We start from the raw sequence: 21323 nt of genomic DNA, 5'->3' as shown, positions 1-21323 counted from the left end.
ATGCTAGCAGCGGGAAACTGAAACAAACCAACTTTGCAAGAAAACGCTGGAGAAGACAGAGAAAATGTCCAGAGACAACCCACGGGCAGTGAAAATAACGGAGGCTCTTACCCATTTCATTGCTCTGGATGACCAGCCCATGTCTGTTGTTGACAATATGGGATTTCAACGTCCTCTCAATGTACTGGAGCCCAGGTATGAGATCCCCAGCCGCCACCACATCACAGACACGGTGTTACCAAAGCTGCACGACTTTGTGAAGAAGCACATCAACAGCCTGTTGCACTATGTTTCAGATATTAGCTTCACCACGGATATTTGGACTAGCAGTGTCAGCCCAATGTCCTTCATCAGCTTAACTGCACAGTGGATTGATGAAAATTTTACACCACAGAGAGTGTGTGGCAGTCAGCCCTGCCACTAATCATACACCATACACCACACACTCACTTCTTCCACATGGCAAACAATAGCCAGGAAGCATTACTACTGATAGCTTGGTGGGTGCACACACTGGGCTACATTTGAACATCTAAGTTAGTCTCCTGTGCTGTTTTCCCATGAAATTGTACAAAAACACACACAAACACAAATAAGATTGAATTAAGTCTTTAATTATGTTAGATTCTATATTGTGAAATTTTGTTCCTAATTGTTTTTTCCTTTACTTACCATAATACTTCCTGGTTCTGGGCAGTGGAAAAGGACCCAAAGGGAGCATCAGGCTGCCTTTTATAGTGCCTGAGTTAAACGAGGAAAATCGGCTCAGCCTGTCACACTTCACCATATCAGGTTTTTCTGAGTATTAAAGAGGCTGTAAATGCTATAAATAATAAGATGACTCTTTTGATGTGAGTTTAAAACACATAAATTGTTTTGTGATTTAACTATGGAAAATAATGTATGTAGTGAGATGAAATGTTTAATTAGTGCCAATTACAAATGGTATGGGCCAGTGGGAGGGGCTTAGCCTTTAAATGGAGGGGGTCAGTTAGAGAAGGGCTGTGGTGCTGTGCAGACCCGTGTTACTTTTTGTTGTCATTTTCATTATTTGCTTATTTCCTTGGATGCACTTAAGGGCAATAAAAGCTCTTCACCTTTTTTTGAATCACATGGATTTTGTCTTGTTGTTTTTGCTTTAGTTTTAAGATCAAATTAGACTTTTTCCAGGCAGCCTTTCGGCAACCTACCCTCACTTCAGGCTGAAGTGTGACAGAGTGATCCTGCATGCAAGACAGTTTCGGGGTTCACACACTAGCCAGGCCATCGTTGGTGCGTTTGGTGAAATGCTTCAGGTGTGGAGCATCCCGAAAAGTTCTGTTCACGTTGTGCTTAGGGATAACGCCAAAAACATGATCAAAGCCATGCGTGATGCTGAACTCCCGTGCCTGCCGTGTGTTGTACACACCCTCCAGCTGGCCGTTCACGAGGGCCTTTTGGCACAGAGAGGTGTAACTGATGCTGTGGCAGTCGCACGGAAAATAGTCGGACATTTTAAACATTCCGCCTTAGCCTACTCCCGCCCAGAAGATATTCAGATGCAGCTCAACCGGCCAAGAAAAAGACTCCAACAAGATGTGCAGACCCGCTGGAATAGCACGTATTATATGCTGCAGTCTCTTATGGAGCAGAAGAGGACCCTGGGAATTTTCGGTTCCGAGTACAACCTCCCTGACAATCTGACCTCTCATCAGTGGGCACTTCTGGAAAAGGCCGTGTCTGTTTGAGGAATTAACCCGAAAAGTGAACTCCTCCAATGCACTGGCATCAGAGGTCATTCCTGCTGTGACCGTGCTTCCGAAACTTCTGACCAAAGAAACAGATGAGGACCACGGCATTAAAACAATGAAGGGGAAGTTAGCTGCCGCCGTCAAAAGACGCTTCGCCGAAACAGAGAAAAACCCACTGTACTGCATCGCAACTGTACTGGATCCAAGGTGAAGTGTGTCCATCATTGTATTTATTTGTGTGTGTGTGTGTGTGTGTGTGTGTACTGAATGTGTTCTGTCTTTGTGTGTTTCTGTCTGTTAATGTGTGTGTCAGTCTGGAATTGTCTCAGTCTGCATGTTAGTCTGTGTGTGTTCGTCTAAATGTATGTGAGTGTGTGTGTGTGTGTGTGTGTGTGTGTGTGTGTGTGTGTGTGGGTCAGTCTGGTCTATTTGCTCTGTAGGTGAGAGTGTGATCAAAAAATTCTTAGTGATTGAAACGTCATACACTGATGTTCATTTGGACAATTCCACAGATAATTCTACATTGTCTGATACCAGCTAATACTTAATTTTTACTATTTCAGGTATAAAGATAGTTTTTTCTCAAATATAAGTAATGCTGCAGACACCAGGGAGATGGTGATGCAGGAGCTGCAGAAGGTGTCCAGAGAAGCAAAAGACAAGCAGGAGGATCTGGGAGAGCCACCTCCTAGAAAGCTACGCAAGGCACAGGCCAGCAGTAGTCTGGACAGTGTGTTTGATGAGATAGCAGATGAGCAAGAATCAACATCACTAAGCAGTGCACCAGTGGGTGCTGCCATTCAGTTAGAGACATACCTAGGGGAGACCACAGCTGATTGAGAAGACAACCTGCTGCAGTACTGGGGGGTTAACAAAGTGAGGTTTCCTACTCTGGCTCAAATGTCACAGAAATACCTGTCAGCACCATGCAGCAGTGTGGACAGTGAAAGGCTGTTCAGCTCAGTGTCACACATTGTAGATGAAAACAGAAACAGACTCACAGCTGAAAATGCAAGGAAACTTCTTTTCATCAAAAAGAATGTGCCCCTGACTTTTTCCAAACAGGCTTAGTCCTCACACACAGGTGTTACGACATGATGATATCGTTTCAGTTGTTCTGCCAGTTTTATGTTGGCTCTGAAATATCTTGTTCCATTTAAGTAAAGTGTGTGGCAATGCCATGTTTGTTTTTCAGTTGAACATTAAAATGTTAGTAACAACAGTTGGTTGCTCTTGAGTTAAAAATTTAGTGAAATGTATGGCAATGCCATGTTTAACAAAAACGTATGGTTAAATGTCATTAGCAGCACTCTGTTACAGTCAGACTGTAAAGACAACATGACAATAAAGCACATTTTCTAAAATAACTCAGAACTGTAATAGTATTGTTAAGTACTCGTATCGGTACTCGGTATCAGCAGGTACTCAAATGTAAGTACTTGTACTTGGTCTGGAAAAAAGTGGTATCGGTGCATCCCTACTTATTTTATATTCATACATCAAATGAAAAAAAAAAAAAAAAACTGTTCATTTTATTAAACAGTCATTATTTTGGGTACCTTACATAATGATTTGAGAACCTTGACTTTTCCATGAGTTGACTTCAGCTTTCTTCATGACTTTTCCTTCATTAATGATTGAATCTTCACGCCTTCTTCAGCTGTAAAACATTCGAGGGACGTTTTAGTGAATTCAAACGGGGGTAAAACTCTTAAATGTGACGTCACTTACAGGTGAGTCTTTTGTCCTGTCCTCGTGTGATCCCATTGGACGGACACAAACACCCTCATCACTGGGAAACTCACCAGAGTCTGAAGTCCAGGATGTTTAAATACCGCCAGGTTTTTACCACCTAATCATTGACAGATCCAACATGGAGCAGATCACTGAAAAGCTCTTCAAGTACAAGGACTGTGTCTTCCCCCTGGGGTTTGTGACCCCGGAGTACATCGATTCACTCCAGACCTTCGAGATCCGGGACAGCGATGTGTTCCTTGTCACCTACCCAAAGTCTGGTGAGTCCAGTCCTCATGATCACAGGACAAATCAGCTGATAACACAGATTATGTGTATTCAGGACTGTTAGCTCATATCCAGGACTGTCACATGTTGATGATATAATCTCAGTCTCTCAGACCTGTAGAGTTCAACTCAACATACAGTCAGGTGTCCCTCAAGTGTCCATACTTGGCCCAACAATTTTAAATATTTACATCAATAATATAACCCATGGTGTTGGCAACTATTATATCCACTTGTATGATGACAATACTATTGTCAGTTGCTTAATCCCTTTGGAATTACCGACATTTCTGCATAAATTGGTCATAAATTGTGATCTGGTCTTCATCTAAGGCTACATTCAGAGGCAGGTAAATGTGGCCCAAATCCAGTGTTTTTGTCCATCTGTGACCTGTATCTGATCTGTTAAAGACAGTCTGAACAGCACTAATCTGACCCAGACCACTTTATGTGGTCCTAAAACTGACCCAGACCACTTTCATATGTGGTCCTAAATCTGACACGTATCTGATATTTTGCAATACGACTTCAGTCTGAACGGCCATGTTGCATTTATCCGACCTTTACGTTATTGAAATGCGACAAATGTCCTAATTCTGCATCCCACGAGTGTTATTTCCGTAAACACAGTGTGTGTCTGCGTGGTCTTGTATTCTATCAGGACCTCTTTAGTGCATGTGGGTCACTTCAGGGTCGCATTCAGTTCAGACTCAAAACTGATAGAAGTCGCATTTAATGTGGAATATGAACAAGCACACAAAAGAATCGGATTTCACAACGTGATATCATGAATTGCGTACAGATAACGCGGCACTTTTAATTGGCGTATTATCTGTACGTATTGTAAGCTTTCCACATGTATGTTCATGCCGCATAAAATAAGACGCAATTAGCATGATTACCAATTAGCGGCTAGCTCAGTTAGGGGTAAGGGTTAGTGGTTAGCGATTAGCGGCTAGCACAATTAGTGGTTAGGGTTAGGTTTAGGAAATGGTTACGGATATGTGAAGTGGAGATTTCAACATAATTTGACATGTGATCAAATGGTGTTGAATAACACGCGAAAGGATGAAAATGCGTCTGTATAGCACGCCAAATCCTGTAAGCACTGGCGTGACATACAACGCGATTTCATGAGATCAGTCTGGATTTCGTCAAAAAAAAAAAAAAATCCTAATTGTGCGTTAAGACCTGCTGTATGAATGTGGGCTAAGTCACAAGATTAGACAAACAGTCTGTTTAAAGTAATACCTCATAAAAAATTACATGTTTTCATGTTTTTATCGAACACAACATGTAAACATTCACAGCACAGGATGGAAAACGTATGAAAACCCTTGGATTTAATAACCGCTTGACCCTCCTTTGGCAGCAAAAACCAAAACCAAACGTTTCCTGTAGTTGCAGATCAGACCTGTACAACGGTCAGGAGGAATTTTGGACCATTCGTTGTTTACAAAACTTTCAGTTCAACATTCATTGGATGTCTGGTGGTAATCGCTCTCTTGAGGTCATGCCATAGCATCTCAAAGGGGTGATTTAGGCCTGAATGACATTGGACACTGGATCCAAATACAGATTACAGTCACATGTCTCTGCTGATGTTCGTCCACTCAGGTACGATATGGACTCAGCAGATCATCATCTCCATCTGCGAACTGGACGGCGGTCTGAACGAGTATCCATACAACTACCAGCAGATGGCATGGCTGGAGTATGAGATGAAAGAGGAGGATTACTCCCTCCGACCTTCACCTCGGCTCTTCTCGTCCCACCTCCCACCCCACCTCATGCCTCTAGGCCTGAAGGACAAGAAAAGCAAGGTCAGGACTTTGTGAAGGGTTCTCGGGTCTTTAGAACGGACAGGGACATCCCCAGTTTCATTCATGTCGTACTAGCTATCAGGACGTTGGTTGTGTTGAATAAAATCTGAAGTCTTCTGATGGGTTTAAAATTCCAACCATGTTTCTAAGTTAAACTTTGATGAAATAAGGAGGAGTTTTGTTCAGTTTCAGTTTTCATAGTGGAAATGAATGGGATTTGCTTGTGACGTTTGTTGATGTGGAGGTGTTGAAGTCAAAGGTGGAATATTCATCTTCTGCAAAACATTTATGACATAAAAGTCACAACAAGGAAATGAAAATAAAAGATGAAGTCATGAGTGTATGGAATGAATGCAGTCCTGTTCCACATGTGGAACGCTGATGGAGGTTCTCATCACAGCTGTAGTTCTTAACCGTTTGTTTCATTAATCAGATCGTTTACGTGATGCGAAACCCAAAGGACAACATCGTCTCACATTTCCACTTCAGCCAGTCCTTCTCACCATGGGACACTCCCAAGAGCTTCGAGGACTTCCTGGAGCAGTATTTGGCAGGAAACGGTGACAGATCTCATCTTAAATCTACTCCATCGTATGAAATCCATGTTCCTAACGTGTTCTATTCACTGTTCAACAGTTGGAGGATCATCATGGTTCGACCACATCAGAGCCTGGTACTTGAACAGAGACCAGTACAACATCCTCTTCCTCACCTACGAGGACATGATTCTGGTAAGACCTGGATCAGATCTGATATACTGAAGGGGGGGGAGGGTACTAAGACCGCATATGAAAAACTGTGAACCTACAGTGACTCCTTGACAGAATATTCAGTATTTTTACACACAGGTTGAATGTAAGTCTATGGGAACCAGGACTTTTCGGAGCAGCATCTAGTGGCCGTTGGTGGTTTTACAACTTTAAGATACAAATGCACCAACGAGGACAAACGGGTTTTGGTGTAAAAGTCACGGATGTGTTAATACATGTTGGTATTTGAATTAGTGACTGTTTTTCTGACTTGCTTGTGTTTTCATAGTGTAATCTACACACAGCAAACTTCATGTCGTACTCAAATTCATGTCGTACAGTGGCTCGCTGTGAACTGTTAAAATCACACAGTGTGAGAGCTTTTAGACGATGTAGAGAAAATGGAGTCAACTTTGACTAAAACTGTTGCATTTATACCCAAAAATAACTTATTAACTTCAGTATTTGAAATGACTGCAGACCTTTATAGAATGAAGAAGGTTTTTGGTCGAGGTTCGCAGTAGTTCGACCATGAAAAAATACAGTCGACTTCATTAGTGTCTAGAGATGGAAAAAGTTTGTACGTCCCTGAATTTTGACTGTAATGAAATATACTGAACAAGATTTAGACGATGTTGAGAAAAAGGTGTCAACTTTGACTAAAAATGTTGCATTTATACCTGAAAATTACTCATTAGCTTCAGTATTTGAGGTTTTTGGTCCAAGTTCCTCAACTTTCTTCATTTCTGTTCATGGAAATGACATCATCATGGAAAGGTTTTGGCGCTGCTTGTTGTTTCTTTGTAGGACCTGAAGGGGGTGGTCACTAAGATCTGCAGGTTCTTGGGGAAGAACCTCAGTGACGAAGGCATCGATCAAGTCGTAGAAAAAGCTACGTTCAGGAACATGAAGAAAGACTCCAAGGCCAACTATGAGTCTTTCAGAAGGGACTTGTTCAGCGGTGACTTCATGCGTAAAGGTAAAACAATCTACCACCGCCGTCCAGACTTCTACACAAACATCGGGTTCATTCTTCTTCTTCTTCTCTTGTTCTTCACAGGTCGGATCGGCGACTGGAAGAACATGTTCACTGTGGCTCAGAGTGAACGAGTCGATCGGATGCTTCAGGAGAAACTTGGAGACACTGGTCTGAAGTTCATCTGGGAATAAGAACAGCAGCAGCTGAAGACGTGGCCTCGACTCCACTGATTCTTTCCTTTATTCATCATGTTTTCTCTCCAATCCAACACCTCTCACTCTGAGTTCCAGTGTTCGTTACTGATTAGATGCAGATCGGACACGTTGGTAAAGATTAAACCCTCATTTCCAACTTTTGTATTTTCTGACGTCTTTGTATAAAGTGCATCTTCTTCACATTCATGTGTCTCTGAATTCTTCCAACATTTATAATTGAAGCTGAAGTTTTCCAGTCAGTTAAATGATCAACATAAGGACCTGAGGAACTTTGTCAAAGGTCAGATTATAACGATGATGACCGGGTCAGAGTATCTCCCCAACTCCAGGTGTTGGTCTGGTTTAATTACATCTGAACAGTCCAACCCACTACTGGGAACTTTTGACTGACCTCATTAAATGGTGTATGTCATGTCAGTTCTTTTGGCATTTTGCGTGCTATACCCAGGGTGCGATTTGTACGCCACTTTTAATTGGCATGTTATCTGTATGCATTAATAGTTTTCCACATGTATGTTCATGCCGTTATTAGCCCCCTGTCCAACCTGAATCCACACGTCAAATACCACACACTGAGGGTTAGGGTTATGTGAACCGGAGATCTTGGTGTAAATTGACACACGATCAAATGGTGTTGAATAAGATACAAAAGGTAAAAAATACGTAGGTATAGCCCGACAAATGCCAGAAGAACTTACAACACTATTTATTGAGATCAGTCTTCAAGGGGTTAAATTACCTGGATAATCAGCCTGGACCTCGTCCAGTGGATTTACAGAATATGATCAAAAGACTTTCAGCAGAACTGAGTCAGATATGAAAGTTCCTGGTAATGTTGGTGGAAAAGACGACTAAGTTTTATTGCATTTCAGATCGTGTCCCAACTTGTGTTTTTGTTGCAAAGTCAAGTAAAAACCCATTTAAATCCATTTTAAGAAAAATAATTTAAGAACAAGCCAACAGCTAATCAATTAATCAATAAAATAAATGACAGACTAATTAAGAGGGAAGGTAATTGTTAGTTTCAGCTCTAATAAAATCATTTCACTCTGAAACCAAAACAAAGAAAACCTAAAAATATGATTGGAAAAAATTTTCCAGAACTTCGTGGTAGAAACACAAACCATACAATTACAAGGAATTCTTTTACCAGGTAAATAAAACGGTACGATCAAATGGCGTTGAATAAGATGCAAAAGGTCAAAAATGTGTAGGTATAGCCCGACAAATGCTTTAAGAACTGGAGTAAATGTTTAAGTTCATTTCTTACAGTTTGGCCTGGGGGAAACACACACACATATACATGCACATGCCCTCAGGCATGTAACAACATCATGAGCAAACACACGAGAAGTTTATATGTCACGGAACTTCTTGAGCTACACTGTTCCTTCCAGGTGAGTCTTCAGTCCTGTCCTCCTGTGATCCCATTGGACGAACACCAACACCAGTGTTCTCCTCATCACCACAGTCCAAAGGCCAGGATTTTCCAATACTTATCATCCACCAGGTTTTCATCCCCTGATCATGGACAGATTGAACATGGAGCAAATCGGTGAAAAACTCTTCAAGTACAAGGACTTCATCTTCCCCCTGGAGTTGGTGACCCCAGAGCACATCAATTCACTCCAGACCTTCGAGATCCGGGACAGCGATGTATTCCTCGTCACCTACCCGAAGTCAGGTGAGTCCAGTCCTCGTGAACCAATGAATAAATTAACAAATGATTCATTTTTAGTTTGTACATTAATCGCCACACACAGTCAGGGTTATAATGGTTTTGGATTTTTCATTATAGTTTAGTTTTATTTAGTTCTGACTTTTTTTCCTCTAATTCAGTTAGTTTTAATTAGTTTTTAGAGCAGGTTTGCTAGTTTTTATTAGTTTTGGGTTTTTTCTAAATGCTTAGTTTTAGTTTAGTTTTAGTATCTATTTTAGTTTTGTCATTTCTTTTCTCTTCTTCTCCGTCGTATTCAAATAAATCCCAGACAGGACTCTGCTGTTTTCTCCCAACTTTAGTCTCCATGTTTCCAGGTAAAGTGGGGACCAGAAGACGACTGGAAACCACAAGTGACGGAGCGTCAAGTGTCGTATGGTGATGCTAGCTAAAATTGCTAGAGCAAAATAAATCACTTTCGTATCAATCTGACATTGACAAAGACGAAAAAGAAGGGAATTTTATCCATAATTTTAATGTTTGAATTAGTTTTGTAAGTACAAAATAGAGTTCCAGTTAGTAATCTTTTTTTCTTTTAATTATAGTTTTAATTTATTTCAGTTAATGAAAATGTTTTTCAATTCCAGTTTTCGTCCTTTCGTTAGTGTTTGTTAACAATAATAACCTTGCACACAGTAAAATTATGGATAAAATTCCCTTCGTTTTTGTCTTTGTCAATGTCAGATTGATACGAAAGCGATTTATTTTGCTCTAGCAGTTTTAGCTAGCAGCACCATACGACACTTGATGGTCCGTCACTTGTGGTTTCCAGTCATCTTCTGGTCCCCACTCTACCTGGAAACATGGAGACTAAAGTTGGGAGAAAGCAGCAGAGTCCTGTCTGGGATTTATTTGAATACGACGGAGAAGAAAAGAAGAGATACGACAAAACTAAAATTAATACTAAAACGAAGCATTTAGAAAAAAATGAAAACTAAAAAAAACTAGCAAACCTGCTCTAAAAACGAATTCAAACTAACTGAATTAGAGAAAAAGAAGTCAAAACTAAATAAAAGTAAACTATGATGAAAAATCCAAAACTATAATAACCTTGGTCCAGGGTGAACCCCGCTTTCGCCCATAGATAGGTAGCTGGGATAGGCTCCGCCCCTCGCGACCCCCTCGAGGACAAAGTGCTTCAGAAGATGAATGAATGAATGAATAAATGAATGAATGACATTGGATCCAAATTACAGTCACGTGTCTCTGCTGATGTTTGTCCACTCAGGTACGATATGGACTCAGCAGATCATCATCTCCATCTGCGAACTGGACGGCGGTCTGAACGAGTATGCCAACAACTGCCAGCAGATGGCGTGGCTGGAGTATAAGACAAAAGAGGATTTATCCCTCCGACCTTCACCTCGCCTCTTCACCTCCCATGTGACGCCCCCCCTCATGCCTCTGGGCCTGAAGGACAAGAAAACCAAGGTCAGGACTTTGTGAAGGGTTCGTCTTCATATTAAAACCAACCAGGAGATCTGGTTTAGGGTAGGCCTCCAGTAGTAGTAGCTTTATAGATTTTATTTCTTGTTTTTCTTATTGTATATTATTGCTTTGGATGGTGCACCTGGAGATTTGGTGTCAAATTTAAAGTGTGTTACAAATAAAATGTATTATTTTCATTATTATTATTATTATTATTATATTATTATTATTAGTAGTAGTAGTAGTAGTAGTAGTAGTATTAGTATTAATATTATTATCTTTAATAGAAATCAGAAACAGGACGGTGTTGTACAGTTGAGTTTTTCTGGATTTGATTGGTCTGGTTTATTGGTCAGTCAAATGGAACTCCTGCTCATTATCCAGAGTGTTTTCACATGGACAGATTATTCCAACGTACCTGTAGGAGCAAAACAAATACTGCTCAAATATGGACATTGTCGTCGTCCAATGTCTCGTAGCTTCTCTTCTTTTTCTACATTTTCCAAACGATTAAAATAAAAATGAAGTGAATCTTGTAGAAATGGAATAAACAAGTTTTCAGACGCCATTGGATTAAACGACGTGATATCTACACATGCTACTTGTAATTAGCGTGCTACTGTATGTATTATAAGCTATCTGCGTATGTGTTCACGCCGTGTCAAATACCGGGGACTGAGAGTTAGGGTTAGGGTTCTGTCAACCGCAGATCTGGGTGTAAATTGACACACGATCAAATGGCGTTGAATACCACATGATAGGTTGAAAATGCATATGAATAGCATGCCGCATGCCATAAGAACTGGCGTGTAGATGCCAATAATGTAGTAACAGCTGATAACGTAATAACGGCCGATAACGTATTAGCAGCCGATAATGTAATAACAGTTGATAACGTATTAGCAGCCGATAACGTAATAACAACCTATAACATAGTAACAGCTGATAACATAATAACGGCCGATAGTGTAATAACGGTCGATAATGTAATAACAGCTGATAACGTAATAATAGCCGATAACATAGTAACAGCCGATAACGAAATAACAACCGATAACATAATAACATCTGATAATGTAGTAACGGGCGATAACGTAATAACAGCCGATAACGTAATAACAGCCGATAACATAATAACAGCTGATAATGTATTGGCAGCCGATAACGTAATAACAACCAATAACATAATAACAACTGATAACGCAATAACGGCTGATAACGTAATAACGGCCGATAATGTAATAACAGCTGATAACGTAATAATGGCTGATAACGTAGTAACAGCCGATAACGTCATAGTGGCCGATAACAAAATAACAACTGATAACATAATAACAGCTGATAACGTAGTAAGGGCCGATAACGTAATAACAGCCGATAATGTAATAATAGCTGATAATGTAATAACGGCTAATAACGTAATAAATTTGCCATTTTTAAAATGTAATTGGCCAATAACGTAATAAAAGTACTGAACTGACAACATAATACATTTTGGCCAATAACATTATAACTTATTAGCTGGTTATTACGTTATTGGCCTGGTACAAAAAACATAAATCTTTGCAAATGTAATAACTGAGCCAATAATGTAATAAATTATAATGCTATTGGCCAAAAGCTATTACATTATCAGTTCAGGACTTTTATTACGTTATCGGCCGTTATTACGTTATCCGTTATTATTACATTATTGGCTTCTGCATGGCGTGACATACAACGCGATTTCATGAGATCAGTCTCGGATTAACAGTGGAGGGAGAACAGAGGCGTGGAACGCTGCAAGTGTGTTCTGCCAGTCAGCGGTCTTGAACATGTAGCCCCACCCCCAAGAATCATAAGAATCCTAAAAATCCCGCCCCTTACTAGAAACTTTGTTCAAAGTAAGTTTTGTTCCGGTTGACAGTTTTTTACTGGGTAATTTTCTGGTGTTGTTCAAAATCCAGAGTAAAGTTAAAGGTCCTGTGGTGGAAAAGAGGCTACAGGGAAATTTAAAGGGTGGTTTCATTCATGTCGTACTAGCTATCAGGACGTTGGTTGTGTTGAATAAAATCTGAAGTCTTCTGATGGGTTTAAAATTCCAACCATGTTTCTAAGTTAAAGTTTGATGAAATAAGGAGGAGTTTTGTTCAGTTTCAGTTTTCTCAGTGGAAATGAATGGGACTTTTTTGCGACGTTTGTTGATGTGGAAGTGTTGAAGTCAAAGGTGGAATATTCATCTTCTGCAAAACATTTATGACATAAAAGTCACAACAAGGAAATGAAAAGAAAAAATGGAGTCATGAATGTATGGAATGAATGCAGTCCTGTTCCACATGTGGAACACTGACGGAGGTTCTCATCACAGTTTCAGTTCTTAACGGTTTGTTTCATTAATCAGATCATTTACGTGATGCGAAACCCAAAGGACGTCGTGGTGTCGTATTTCCACTTCGGCAAAGTCTTAACGCTGTATGAGACTCCCAAGAGCTTTGAAGACTTCCTGGAGCAGTATTTGGCAGGAAACGGTGACAGATCTCATCTTAAATCTACTGGATCATATGAAATCCATGTTCCTAACGTGTTCTATTCACTGTTCAACAGTTGGAGGATCATCGTGGTTCGACCACATCAGAGCCTGGTACTTGAACAGAGACCAGTACAACATCCTCTTCCTCACCTACGAGGACATGATTCTGGTAAGACCTGGATCAGATCTGATATACTGAAGGGGGTGGTACTAAGACCACATATGAAAAACTATGAACCTACAGTGACTCCTGGACAGAATATTCAGTATTTTTAGTCACATGCTGAATGTAAGTCTGTGGGAACCAGGGGCCTCATGCACAAAGACTTGTGTGGATTTCATATGTCAACCTGGTGTACGCCCAAATCCAGAAAAGTCTGTACGCACAAAAATGATGCATATGAACAAAACTGTGCGTACGCCTGAATCCAAGTACATTTCCTCTGTACATCCCAATCAGCGTGGAATTGAGCGCATATGTTGGAGTACCTGACTCCTCCCTCTCCATGCCCACATTTAAATATGCAAATCAGTATAAACAGGGTCTGCAGGTGGGATTCCCTCTGGGACTGCCCTCTGCATGATCTGATGATGACGTCAAGATGGACGCAAAGCACAGGCCGAAACAGGTGGAAAGAGAAAAGAGACGAACTCAGCCCGTTTAAACAGAGTCACCGCTACTGTGACTGACACTGGTCTGACTGGGATCACCCCCAAGGTAAACATATATTTAGTATTAGTGTAACTCACACATTAGTTCATTCTATGGGTCATTCAATAGTCTGATCACAGCCAAACAAGATAAAGATTCATGTGTAATCATGCCAGGATATCAAAGAGGAAATCATAGACTTGGACTTGTGTTTAATCACTCCATTTATTATTTCCCAAAAGACAATGAGACAGAGACGGTGAGACGCAATCTCAGCCTGTCACAGACCGTGGGATTTGTCCAGTCCAACAGCTGCTAATGCCCGTCCGACCAGCCGTGTCCTCACCTGTGCTCAATGAGCACCTGGACCAACTTATAAATGTTCCCACAGACATTAATACCACATTAAATGCATTTATCAACAAGTGAATTCTGTGTCCTTGTCTCTTCATGTGGTTGGAATCACATCCTGTTCGGATGGCAGGATTGGCTTTGATGGGCCCAGGGTCTGGTTGGTTCTGGTTCTGGTGGTGGATGTGCTGCTCTGACAGCAGGATGACGTGTCGGTGTGTTCATTGTTCATCTGTGTATCTCTGATGTGCACATCAATCAGAGGAATGACCTTTTTCACATTATTATCAGTTTCCCAGTGTCACCTCTAAGTGTCACCAAAGATTCAAAAGCACTAGAAACGTGCGTACACCAGCTGTGGAGTTGGACGAGAGCACTGCACATTTCCACAGTCATGTCACTCTTTGTACATCTGAATGTGAGCCTAGAAAAGGGCGTACGCTACGTTTTTGTGCGTATGCAACCTTTCTACATGAGGCCCCAGGACTTTTTGCAGCAGCATCCTAGTGGCTGTCAGTGGTATTACAACTTTACTAAAGCACCAATGAGGACAGACGGGTTTTGGTGTAAAAGTCACGGATGTGTTATACATGGTGGTATTTGAATTAGCGACTGTGTTTTTCTGACTAGCTAACATTACCTGACAGCGTTAGAGGTGATTCTGAATTTTTTCTGGCTGCTATTGATGCAATACTATGTTCTTCATTAGTGTCCAGCAAGTGTTCCCAGAAAATTTAAGTAGCCTGCACAACTTTGCGTGTTGAGTTATCGTGGGGTGGAATGTGCTGCCATGTGCTGCAGGCACACCTCACCTAGGGGGGTTTGGGGGCATGCCCCTCCAAGAAAATTTGATAATTTGGTGTTATTTGGTGGCCTCTGGTGCATTTTAATTATGTAATATTACTTATTTCTAGCACTTGTATTGTCATGAGATTTGTGTATTTAAACACAGTTTCCATCAAAATGTGACACTGAAAAATACACAATGTTATGGAGCTGTTGTAAGTACACAATTTTCATGCAAACTGCACTTTCATCAGTAGTATGTGTGTCTGGTCTCTTAGTAAACCTCTGTTGTATGCTGTCTGGCTTGTAACATAACTGCATGTTTAGCATAGATGTTGTGCATTTTTTCTGTGTGATTGGTTTTGGAAAAAAAAAAAAAAAAAAATTCAATTAACACAATTTAAACAGGAATAATTGGTGATGGATTTTAATTCCCTGCACAAACTATGTGTGAGACCCTAACTAGGGGACCATAGCCTTATGGGAACCGAGGCACTAGAAGGTTCAGTGGCTGGTGGAGGCTCTGAAAAATTAAATATCTATTATATAGCAGCTCAGAACATTACTGAAAATGGCAAAATTAGATCTATATGGCAGGACCCAGAATATTTTTTAAGTCTGGATTTGAAAAAAAATTGGCCAGAATTTCCCCTGTATTTTGTCATTTCACTCATTCATAAAAGTTAATAGAACAAATACAAAAGATCTGTGAAATGTTTACATTCATGACCTGAGATTTATTTGAGTCATGTTTGTGGAGAAAACAACAGTTTACAAGCCTAGATCTGGATGTATTGTAGGTAAATACCTGTTCTCTGCTTCTGTAGGAAACCACACACTGTCTGCTGGCCCTTGATGATCTCTTGCTTCCTCTTGGAAGACATTGTCTTACATAAAACAATCAATTTATTCAGAGTTTTACTCTCATCAACACCATTTCGATTCCCGCCCTTACTGCATGCTCCAAGCAGACTTCTTTCATTTTCTTTTTTGACCAGTTTGCGATAGAAAGCTACACTTAGCGCTCTCAGCTGTTTCCAGAGACTTCGAGTGCTTTGAGATCATTCAGTTCACACTTCTGGCCAAAACAAAGATTGTCGTTTGGAGAAGTCATGTGGAGTAAAAGTTGAGGAGTAAAATCCATTAAGACCAAAATTGTTGATTACTTAAATAACAAATATGCAGACCCAACTACCAGTGACTTGTTAGACATCGCCTCTCTTTTGGATCCAAGGTTCAGGGCCACAAACATTGTGTGTGACAAAATGGATGCCCTGAAATGTCAAGTCATCTTGGAGGCAGTCATTGCTGAGTGATCAGGGCAAATGTGTGCGTGAGCTGCCTGACCCTGCAGAACCAGGACAAGCAGCAGCAGTGGCAGCAGTGCCACCTGAAGCTAAAAACAGAAATCTCTGGCAAGCTTCTTCATGCAGAAACCTGTCACCAGCACCAAACTAACACAGAGAGAGACAATAGAACACAAACTGTCAAACTATCTGCAGTCAGTCTGTTTAGAGAGGGACGCTGACCCCCTCAAATGGTGGAAAGAACATGAAGGTGCTTTTCCAACACTGAGCTGCCTGGCCAAGAAGTATCTTTGTGTGCCAGCCACCAGCTCCCCTTCAGAAAGGGTTTTTAGCTGCGGTGGAAACATAGTAACTTGTCACAGGGCATCCCTGCAGCCTGACAGTGTTAACAGGCTTATTTTTCTAGCACAAAATCTGTAGGATGTACAGTACATCTTACAGGTATTTCATTGTTTGAAAGTTAAATGATTAGTAAATCATTGCATCAAGAGCTTGTTTCCATTATTTGATTGTTGACGCGTTTGGATATTTGCACAAGTTACTAAATGCTTGAATTGCATTTGCAGAGGAGGAAGTAGATTGTTTGGCAAAAAAAAAAAAAAAAAACTTAAGTGGATTGAAGCTTTTGTAAATGACAAGCTGACTTGTTTTTGGCCAGTATCTTATCAGTTTATATTTTGCATAAATTGCATCTGTTTTGTTTCATAGTAAAGGAAAAAATACATTTATTTATTTTTTTATTTTGCCTCAAGAGAATTTTGTGAATTCATGCACAATTTGCACATGTTCATTTTGTGCTGCTGAACGTTAATAAAAGAGCCTTTGTGACATTTGTCACATGTGGTTTTGACCAAGAACTGGCTTATTGGTATTTATTTGCAGGGAAAAAAAAAAAAAATCGAGATATATCGTATATCGCCATTCAGTTCAAAAATATCGAGATATGAGTTTTTGTCCATATCGTGCAGCCCTACCTTTATAGAATGAAGAAGGTTTCTGGTTGAAGTTCTTCAACTTTCTTCATTTCTGTTCATGAAAATGACATCATCATGGAAAGGTTTTGACACTGCTTGTTGTTTCTTTGTAGGACCTGAAGGGGGCGGTCACTAAGATCTGCAGGTTCTTGGGGAAGAACCTCAGTGACAAAGGCATTGATCAAGTTGTAGAAAAAGCTACGTTCAAGAACATGAAGAAAGACTCCAAGGCCAATTATGAGTTTATTCTAAAGGAAACGATCAGTGGTGACTTCATGCGTAAAGGTAAAACAATCTACCACCGCAGTTCAGACTTCAACACAAACATCGGGTTCATTCTTCTTTTTCTTGTTCTTCACAGGTCGGATCGGTGACTGGAAGAACATGTTCACCGTGGCTCAGAGTGAACGAGTCGATCGGATGCTTCAGGAGAAACTTGGAGACACTGGTCTGAAGTTCATCTGGGAATAAGAACAGCAGCAGCTGAAGACGTGGCCTCGACTCCACTGATTCTTTCCTTTATTCATCATGTTTTCTCTCCAATCCAACACCTCTCACCCTGAGTGTTCATTACTGATTAGATGCAGATTGGACACGTTGGTAAAGATTAAACCCTCATTTCCAACTTTTGTATTTTCTGACGTCTTCGTATAAAGTGCATCTTCTTCACATTCATGTGTCTCTGAATTCTTCCAACATTTATAATTGAAGCTGAAGTTTTCCAGTCAGTTAAATGATCAACATAAGGACCTGAGGAACTTTGTCAAAGGTCAGATTATAACGATGATGACCGGGTCAGAGTATCTCCCCAACTCCAGGTGTTGGTGTGGTTTAGGTACATCTGAACAGTCCAACCCAGGAACTTTTGGGAACAAATGAAAATGATCTTGGTAAGATTTCTTGAAATCAGATTTTCCAGATCTATTGTCTAAAAATCAGTTCCTGTATCTCACTGAAAAGTTACTCTTCAGGTGATTCTGTCTTATTTTAACCCTTTAAAGCCTGAACCGTTAAATCATTGACAGAAAATTCCAGTTATCTGAAACTGGAGCCTTTATTCTTTATTGTCCAACCCACTGCTGGGAACTGTTGTCAGGTCAGAACGACCTCATTAAATGCCCCTGTACGTCATGCCAGTTCTTATAGCATTTTATGTGCTATATACCCAGGGTACGATTTGTTAAGGGGGGGGTCAAATCCCCCTCTGTTTTTTACACCCCTACTTCTGATGATTGAATTTCAACTCCATCAATGATCACAGACCAGCTGTAATAACACACAGGTTGGTTCTCAGGTTTCTTCCACTTAAATCCTACGTCACTGACACTAACGTTCACTTGAACCGAACTTTTGGCAGTGTCGGAATTTGCAGGGGGGGGGGGGGTCCATGCTGTACGTGCAGACGATACGGCCCCTTATAGGACAGGGGGATCAATAAATCTTAAGACGGGGGGGCAGGAGCGAAATGTATAAAATGGGGGAATAATGCGTAAAAGCAGGTGGAGGCAGTTCTCCAGAAGTACTGCGACACACCTCACTCTCAGGTTTGCACAACCGTACAGGACGTACACCTGCTGGCACTAATGTAACATGTTCAACTGTGTCTTTAGGTTTTTTGTTCTGTTTTACAGTCTGATTGAGTTCCCCGTTGGCCATAAATCCTCTCCCATGTTGGTGTGATCGGCCTTTACGTACAGTATGGAGCTGAAATAATTCCAGATAACTGATGTTGCTTTTCTTTTTGACACTGAGTCTTAATTTACGGTGATTTTCTCATGTTCGTTGCTTACTTTTCAATTTCGTTACCAGCGATGCACTCCGTGTGCAGGGGGTGTGGTCTGCTTTTCGGCAAACTGATTAAGAATGGCTGTGATTGGTGGATGGCTGTGCACAGTGTGTGTCAGGTACCCAGGCTGAAATGATGCTGCGTTCCAGTCCACCCGAAGCTCATGTTTTTTCAACCTTCAACCGGTGAAAATGTACCGGAATGTCAGTCAAACCCGTGAACTCGTACTAGATCCATGTTCTCCCAGTTCTACGCTATGACATCACAAATCCTGTCAAATGACAATTGCGCCCCCCACGGATGCAGTATTTTTGCCAAACTGTTTATTAAAACAAGGTATTGCTCTGATGTTACTTATCTGCAAATGTTCTGCATACTCAGCAGGTACTCTATCGTTAGGACAAGAATAAATTAAAACCAAATACGAATCCAAATATACAAATAACATGGTACAGGTAGAACAGCTTCTCTTCCCTCATGCACTGTTTTTACTCCTGTTTCACTCAAATAAGCAAAGAACAAACACCTCTGGGATAGAAATGACTATAAATGAACATAACATAATGTACGGTCTGCCATGTCGGTGTGTGTAACCGGTGGTGTTGGACTCTGTGTTCTGTTTTTTAAGGATGAGACCCCCACATATGACTTTGGAGGCAGTCTCCGTCTATTGTTTTTCAGCTCCTGACAAAAGTGGCATAAGACACAAAAACCTCTGGTCAGCGACCCCCACAAAACAAACTCCTACACCAGGGCTCTCAAACTCATTTTCGTTCAGGTTCCACATTCTGCCCGATTTCATCTCCAGTGGGCCGGACCAATAAAATAATAACAAAATAACCTGTAAATAATGACAATTCCAAATTTTTGTGTCTGTTTTAGTGCAAAAAACCCCCATTAAATAATGAAAATACTCACTTTTATAAAATATCCAAACAAAAAAGTTGTGAATAACCTGAAAAAACTGAAATTTCTTAAGAAAAATCGATGCAGTTTTAACAATATTCTGCCTCAACTTATCATTTCTACATGTGCATTATGGATCGAATTGTTAAAATTGTGCTTAATTTTCTTTAGACATTTCAGGTTGTTCATATTTGATCAGGTTATTCACATTTTGTTACAGAACAGTTTGTGAATGTAAACATTTTCATAGTGTAATATATTTTTTTTCCACATGAAACCGAGAAGAAAATCTGGAGTCATTCTTTTTTTCAGGTTCTTCTGCTGTTATTATTTGACTGTAGATCATATTGGTCTGTGTGTGGAACCGCAACTAAAATGAGTTCCACAGCCTGGGCTGTGGAATTTTTGCACTTTGTAAATTCATCCCACGGGCTGGACTGGAACCTTTGGTGGGACGCATTTGGCCCCTAGGCCGCATGTTTGAGACCCGTCCTACACAAACCAAATGATACAGAAATGTGTTTCAGCACGTCATAAGCACCTCATTCAGTTTGAACTAGTCAGTTTATTTAAAACTTAAATTAGCAGAGGCTAATCCAAAAATTTTCTCTGACTGTACGGCTGCTTACCTCTCCCATAGAGATCTGGAACAAAAGGGAAGAGGTAAAGGTGTGAAAACTCTAGTTCTAGTGGGCAGTGTCACACTGTAAATTACTGGTTGTGGAACAGACTCAAATTAAAAATTCCACATACTGACTCAGAGGCCCATAATGTCAGTGTCAAAGAAATGAAAATAAAATGAACAGATTTTGTGTAATTATAACACGGTGGTGCAGTGGATAGCACTGGTGCCTCACAGACAGAAGGTCTTAGGTTCGATTCCAACACTAGTCGATTGGGGGGGGGGGGACTTTCTGTGCGGAGTTTGCATGTTCTCCCCGTGTCTGCGTGGGTTCTCTCCAGCTCCTCCCACCATCCAAACACATGCACTGATAGGTTAATTGGTTAATCCAAATTGCCCATAGATGTGAATGTGACAGTGATTGTTTGTCTCTATGTTCAGCCCTGAGATGAACTGGTCACATGTCCAGGGTGAACCCCGCCTTCGCCCCTATGTAGCTGGGATAGGCTCCAGTGACCCCTGTGAGGATAAAGCTGGTTCAGAAAATGAAAAAAGAAATGAATATAACAAACAATACACAATATCATCTACATACCCACATTGCTATGAAATAACTGTTACATTTGTTTACATCTAGCTCCCATAATTCCTTGTGCTCAAATACTTTGGCATGACTTGCCTGGAACATTAAAAACGGCTCAAAAACCATCCTGGAACGCAGCATTAGACGAGAACATGTTGAGTTCATTTACCTCATGTCGCAAGAT

The 21323-nt window shown here is 40.7% G+C and overlaps 2 protein-coding genes across 2 annotated transcripts; both read left to right on the top strand.

The window, feature by feature from the left end:
* The first annotated feature begins 3600 nt into the window (after positions 1 to 3600).
* On the top strand, positions 3601 to 7566 carry LOC115423830 (amine sulfotransferase-like). Its single transcript, XM_030140887.1, has 6 exons — positions 3601 to 3745; positions 5370 to 5575; positions 6009 to 6135; positions 6212 to 6306; positions 7132 to 7303; positions 7385 to 7566. Exons 1-6 carry the CDS (start codon positions 3604 to 3606, stop codon positions 7492 to 7494), a joined length of 852 nt encoding a protein of 283 aa, XP_029996747.1. The 5' UTR covers positions 3601 to 3603; the 3' UTR covers positions 7495 to 7566.
* A 1494-nt stretch (positions 7567 to 9060) lies between these two features.
* On the top strand, positions 9061 to 17757 carry LOC115423802 (amine sulfotransferase-like). The gene is made up of 6 exons (XM_030140854.1): positions 9061 to 9202; positions 10464 to 10666; positions 13044 to 13170; positions 13247 to 13341; positions 17356 to 17527; positions 17604 to 17757. Exons 1-6 carry the CDS (start codon positions 9061 to 9063, stop codon positions 17711 to 17713), a joined length of 849 nt encoding a protein of 282 aa, XP_029996714.1. The 3' UTR covers positions 17714 to 17757.
* Positions 17758 to 21323: the final 3566 nt, after the last annotated feature.

Source organism: Sphaeramia orbicularis, chromosome 8 (genome assembly GCF_902148855.1).
Source record: "Sphaeramia orbicularis chromosome 8, fSphaOr1.1, whole genome shotgun sequence".
NCBI lineage: Eukaryota > Metazoa > Chordata > Actinopteri > Kurtiformes > Apogonidae > Sphaeramia > Sphaeramia orbicularis.
This window is presented reverse-complemented; position numbering and strand designations above follow the sequence as displayed.

Bases quoted from the DNA above. Each gene is read 5' to 3' on its own strand.
- LOC115423830 (XM_030140887.1), top strand. From the start codon at position 3,604: ATGGAGCAGATCACTGAAAAGCTCTTCAAGTACAAGGACTGTGTCTTC. The intron at 5,576-6,008 runs GTCAGGACTTTG...TTCATTAATCAG, and splicing joins TGAAGGACAAGAAAAGCAAG to ATCGTTTACGTGATGCGAAA. The intron at 6,307-7,131 runs GTAAGACCTGGA...GTTTCTTTGTAG, and splicing joins CCTACGAGGACATGATTCTG to GACCTGAAGGGGGTGGTCAC.
- LOC115423802 (XM_030140854.1), top strand. From the start codon at position 9,061: ATGGAGCAAATCGGTGAAAAACTCTTCAAGTACAAGGACTTCATCTTC. The intron at 10,667-13,043 runs GTCAGGACTTTG...TTCATTAATCAG, and splicing joins TGAAGGACAAGAAAACCAAG to ATCATTTACGTGATGCGAAA. The intron at 13,171-13,246 runs GTGACAGATCTC...ACTGTTCAACAG, and splicing joins GCAGTATTTGGCAGGAAACG to TTGGAGGATCATCGTGGTTC.